This window comes from Melanostigma gelatinosum, assembly GCF_949748355.1.
Source record: "Melanostigma gelatinosum genome assembly, chromosome: 19".
NCBI classification, from domain to species: Eukaryota; Metazoa; Chordata; class Actinopteri; order Perciformes; family Zoarcidae; genus Melanostigma; species Melanostigma gelatinosum.
In genome coordinates, this window is record NC_136652.1 from 6227569 (window position 1) to 6233033 (window position 5465).

The 5465-nt window shown below is 46.2% G+C and overlaps 1 protein-coding gene across 1 annotated transcript; it reads left to right on the forward strand.

The window, feature by feature from the left end:
• Nucleotides 1–1452: 1452 nt before the first annotated feature.
• Nucleotides 1453–4872, forward strand: marcksa (myristoylated alanine-rich protein kinase C substrate a). The gene is made up of 2 exons (XM_079291339.1): nucleotides 1453–1890; nucleotides 2964–4872. The coding sequence occupies exons 1-2, from the start codon at nucleotides 1789–1791 to the stop codon at nucleotides 3669–3671; spliced, it is 810 nt and encodes a 269-aa protein (XP_079147465.1). The 5' UTR covers nucleotides 1453–1788; the 3' UTR covers nucleotides 3672–4872.
• The last annotated feature ends 593 nt before the right edge of the window (nucleotides 4873–5465 follow it).

Genomic DNA, 5465 nt, shown 5'->3' on the forward strand with positions numbered 1-5465 from the left:
TGCTCCAATCTCTGGTGTTGCATTCAAGACACACTAAACTAAATTGTACATACAAGTTCCGACTGGGAATAAGGATCATGAAAAATTTTCAGATGCAAATGACCTCAAAATGATTCAGGGTACGGCTAATTTATGGTGTCAAACCACGAAATTGGGATTTCATCACCAGGCCATTTGTGTTTGTGATAATATGAACGACAGTATCCTTGTATACGTTACTTACCTGTAAAATATAGACTAGTCTTGAACAGTGGTTCCCAAACCTTTTCACATCAAGGACCCCGATACTGACGCAAATTAGACCATGTACCTCTATTTAATACGATTTTGTCCCCATCTGAGAGGATTATTTGCTTTCAATGTTTTACTACAGAAAGTGTATGAAACCCATGGTCGTCATAGTGTCACTTGTGGATGGATTTACAGCGTGGATAAATGATTCCTATTTTTTGCTAGGGACCACCCTTGGAGCCCCTTCAAGGATCCACCACTGGGCTACAGACCTTCATGGGTTAATTTTCCGAAGAAACATCTCCGACCCAAGACCTGAGTCAGGTCCAAATGACTGTGTATTCCGTCATATTAGGATCGGGCAGGGTCCCAGTCTTTTGGCTTGGGTTGACACTCGCCATCAGCTATGACCATGTGATACGTGGTAGGATCTGATCGGGTCCACTGCATTCCAAACCTGGTCTAATCATCCTCATGTCTGATCTGACTGCCCTCAGGTCCCTTTTGGATTGGTTATGTCAGGGTTCTTTTTTTCAGTTTTACAATTGGGTGCAAAAACATTCAGAACCGACCTCTAGAATATTTCTTAGACCACATATATTAAGTCTTCGCATCGTCCGCAGAACATTTCCATTTGTCTGGAAATTAAGTTTGCATGACAACACTACCAAAAACAATCAACTATTCCAAAGCTTTACAAATGATATACGTAGTATGAATGAAAAAAATTATAATTCGAGTTGATAAATTTTCATTTCACAGCCCCTGAAGCCCTGAAAAATGATTGGTTAAATATAGCTTATGTTTCATGAAAGAGTAATGATCTTTCACATATAGCTCCAGAAAACTAGTAAGTGGATCTCCAGTTACCTATCATAGAATGCATATAGTGCAGAAAGAAGGTAGAATGTAAACTTGCGCATGTTTAAAACCTACATATTTGAACACTATGGTTGAGTAACTGCCATTCAAAAGCAAACCAAATCATTACGTGGTTTGGTTTGGTGTCATTCCCAGTTATTTAAAAAATGACCGATTCTGTTTTGTTTTTGTGATTCATTATAACCAACGTGCCATGAACGCAGCGCTACAATCTATTGTTCACTCCCTTTCCCCCAAACCCCGCCCACGCTCCTTCGGCGGCGGCCGTGATTGGCTGAATCGGAGTGCGGTGCCGTCATCGCTCGGAGCGCCCATTCATCTCTTCACTTGGGCGTTGGACTCCGCATCTTAATAGCAACAAGGGAAATTTCTCCATTTTGCAGCCCGTCTGCAGCGGCACGGCCAACCGATCTGGGATTGTATTGCTCGTCCCCAACCTGTCGGCTTTTTCCTGCTGTTCTGAAAACCCCTCAGTCGCTCTCAACTGGACTTTGCTTTCGCGTTTCCCCAGTGAACCTTTTCCCTCTTTGCGCAGAGAGAGAGAGAGAGAGGGGAGACAGCAGCGAAGAGCTTTGCGTTTCAACAAATAGGCTTGTGGGGTCTTTGTTCGCTTTTTTTTGTGCGTGTGTGTGCGTGTGTGGGGATCGGTTCAGTTTCTTTGTTGGAGCTAAAAGCATGGGAGCGCAATTGTCCAGGACAGCTGGAAAGGCTGAAACCGCGGTTGAAAAGCCCGGAGAAGTTGCTGCTGCTGCTTCACCCACCAAGACCAACGGACAGGTAAAATCTATTTTATCATCCAGCTTCCATCGCATCCATCCGGGTGGGGGGGAGAGAGGATCTGGTCGGGCTGCGCTCTCGGGGCGCAAATCTGTGCGTAATCGTGGATAGATTGAATGGAGATCAGCGGTTGGAGTTTAAACTAAATGTTAAGGCTTGCTTTTAAAATCTTTAATATGTTGTAGTTCACTAGCAACAGATGAGCATTTGATACGTCTATTGTTTGATGGGAAACGGTGTATTGAGCGGATATTTGGAGGAAACTACTTGATAAAACAAGAGTTTATTCACGAAGAAGCCAATTGTGGTTGGATCGAATGTTGATAAAACAAATGTAATTGTTTCATTTGAATGGAGTCGTGTGTTTGGATGGTTTGTTGGCGGATGTGCTCCAAAAATAAATACATTTCAGCATGAGATGGAAGAGCTTCGCCACAATTCGCTAAATATTGGACGAGATGCGCGACGGCAACAAAAGGGCCGTGTGCGCTCGGAGCGCCGCTCCTTTTGTTACAGATGCTCGACTAGAAAGTGGAGATGGCAGCCTGCTGTCGCGCAGGAGGGGAGACTGGGAGCCAGTGGTGCGCCCCGGAGAGGGGGAGGGAGAGAGAGAGGAGCTTGTGCTGATTTTAGTCGCTCCTTTTTTTTCTTTTTCAAGAGTTTGGAAAATAAACAATTCAGAACTTGCATTTTAAACATTTTTAGGATATGTACCCGAACTCTGCTCTCCCTGACCGGCTGGACTACTGAGCATCTGCTGTTTTAATGAGCAGCTGCTTTGCTTTGGCACCAGACACCGACCCCTCGCTCAGAATGTCAATGAAATCCTGGGGCAAAAAAAAAGAAGAGGAATTGCGTTGTGTTTTAAGTCTACTGCATGACTGTTATTTAGATTATTTCCAAATAAAGTGTCTTGAATGTAGAACCCGAGTCCAGGATGCAGTGCTTTAGTCGGTGCTGATTCGATGGTGTCTGCTGCCCCTAGTGTCCACCAGTGGCACTGGCCGGCTCTGCTGTTGAAACCCATGCCAGCTCTTTGCATTCCAATAACAGCCACTGTTTCCTCTCTTTAGGAAAATGGACACGTTAAAGTGAACGGGGACACCTCTCCCACCGCAGCCGAGAACGGCAAGGAGGAGGTGCAGGCCAACGGCAGTGCCGCGGCCGAGGAGAGCCCCAAGGAGGAGGCCGACAAGGCGGAGGATGCCCCCGCCGAGAAGGAGGCTGCGGATGGGGAGAAGGTAGAGGCGGCCTCCCCTGCTGCCGCCGAGGGGGAGGCGGTGAAGGCGGAGGACGGCGCCGCCGCCCCGTCCGCCAGCAGTGAAACCCCCAAGAAGAAGAAGAAGCGCTTCTCCTTCAAGAAGTCGTTCAAGCTCAGCGGCTTCTCCTTCAAGAAGACCAAAAAGGAGACGGGGGATGGAGCGGAGGGCGAGGAGGAGGCGGCAGCTGCTGGTGGTGCTGATGCTGCGGCATCCACAGAGGAGGCCAAGGCCGAGGGCACGGGGGAGGCGGCGGCTGCCAGCGAGGAGTCCAAGCCCGCCGAGGGAGAGGCCGCATCTGCCGCGGAGCCCGCCAAGGAGGAGGTAGAGGCCAAGCCGGAGGCGGCAGAGAAGCCTGCAGAGGAGGCCGCCGCGCCCGCAGAGGAGCCGAAGGCAGAGGAACCGAAGGCGGAGGAGAAGCCGGCCGAGGAGGCGCCCAAGACGGAGGAGGCTGCCCCGGCCTCGCAGGAGGCGGCGTCCGCTGCGGAGGCCCCGGCCGCAGCCGCCCAGGCCGCCGAATAAGTTTCGAGGGGGAAAGAGGGGAGAAATTTGAAAGAAAAAAAATTAAAAAAAGAAAGATAATCAAAGAACATTTCCCTGTTTGTATGTTGGAGTGACGCCAGGTCCTGGCTTTGAAGAACTTGTCAACAACAAGGGATATTTTAAAGCTTTTCTTTATTTTTAGATTTTTTTTTGGTTTCCATTCCCCCCCAACCCTTTACACAAAACCCATCTCGGCCCCTTGTTACTTCCATTCCAACGGGCTGTAGGGAGGTGGGTGGCTTCAATATGTACAACAGATTAAATACATCCACACTCTGCCATATATTTTTTCATCAGTATTACATTTTCTTTTCCTTTTTTTTTGGAATTTTTATACAAAATGTAAACAAAATGGTATGGACATGCCCATGGTATGAAGGAGGCAGGGGGGGGGGGAGCTGTAAATGAAAGGCAAGGGAGGCAAGCTCGTTGGGGGAGGGGGGGGTAGACTATTGAGGAAAGAGTAGTCTAAAAGAAACAAAAACTATGAGACCAACATCGATACACGCCCGTATGCTTTTTGCAACACGAAGTCATTTTTCACAATAAAACAATAAAATCCCAGAGTTAGTTTTTTTGTTTTTTTTAGGAAGTCATATAAACACATAGGAGCTTTTCACTTCTCATTAGCTGTACCAGTCAGTGATTCAGTAGAAATACAAGTTGTGTAGACTTTATTGTTTACTGTTGGTTTTATGACTTTAATTAAAAAAAATGTAAGTATGTATAGGCGGGGTGTTTTTAACTGTGATTATTGTACAAAATGAAAAAAATCTTGATCAAAAAGCACATGAAGTTTGCAGCTTTTTTTTCCACCCGCTCATTTTTGTAAGATAACAACGCAACACACACACACAGACAAAAAGTCATCCCGGGTGACCTTCTTAAGCAATTTTGAAGTCTAAACCAAGCTGTGATAAGTGGAATGGTTAACTGTTTATATACTGTGGTATGTTTTTTGATTACAGCAGGCGATGCTTTTTCAGTGGTCTGACAAAAACTTAAGGAATCTATCAGATGCAAATGTTTGTGTAGCATCCTCTCTCTCTCTCTCTCTCTCTCTCTCTCTCTCTCTCTCTCTCTCTCTCTCTCTCTCTTGTGTACCGGTAAATACTGGAGAAGCTTTGACCAGTTTGACTTTAGAGATGGAATGTGAATAAAAATTTGAGATGCATCTGTCGTTATTTGGTCAATGCAATTCTCTTTCGGTTGGCATTGCCGTGTTGAAACGGGACAAACACTGTTGTCAAAACCTTTATTGTAAATTGCAGCATTAACATTTCCCTGGATTGCATCTAAGGTGCCCAGTCCGGTTAGAATAAACTCAGAAAAAGAGTACACAAAAGTAGGCATGTCCACATACTTTTGGCCATATAGTACAGCTAAACTCTTCGTTGCAAGTTTGTTTATGTTGCATAATGGCCTCATGGATGGAGACAGCTCTAGGAATTGCATACATATCTCCACAGCACTACAGCCCTTTGCTCGCCGCGCTTGTCCAAACTGCGGGCGTCCATCATCTACTGTAGGTACTGCACTGACTGTACCTCATACAACCGCAACTATCCCTTTAAACCAACTTGGGTCAAATTCCGTAGTCACAATTGTCTCATGTACAACAGAACTTGCCCCAGAAAGAGGACGCGATGTGATGGTTCTAACGCAGGTTATGCAGAAACAGTGAACAGAGCAGTCGCACACTGTAAACAGTGTGTGTGTGTGTGTGTGTGTGACAGTGATGCTGCAGTTTGTGGCCTGGTAGTATAATCTCTT

What these genes read in the sequence shown, in the direction of transcription:
- marcksa (XM_079291339.1), top strand. Translation starts at nt 1,789, where the DNA reads ATGGGAGCGCAATTGTCCAGGACAGCTGGAAAGGCTGAAACCGCGGTT. An exon ending in CCACCAAGACCAACGGACAG is followed by an intron (nt 1,891 to 2,963) that starts GTAAAATCTATT and finishes TCCTCTCTTTAG; the next exon opens with GAAAATGGACACGTTAAAGT.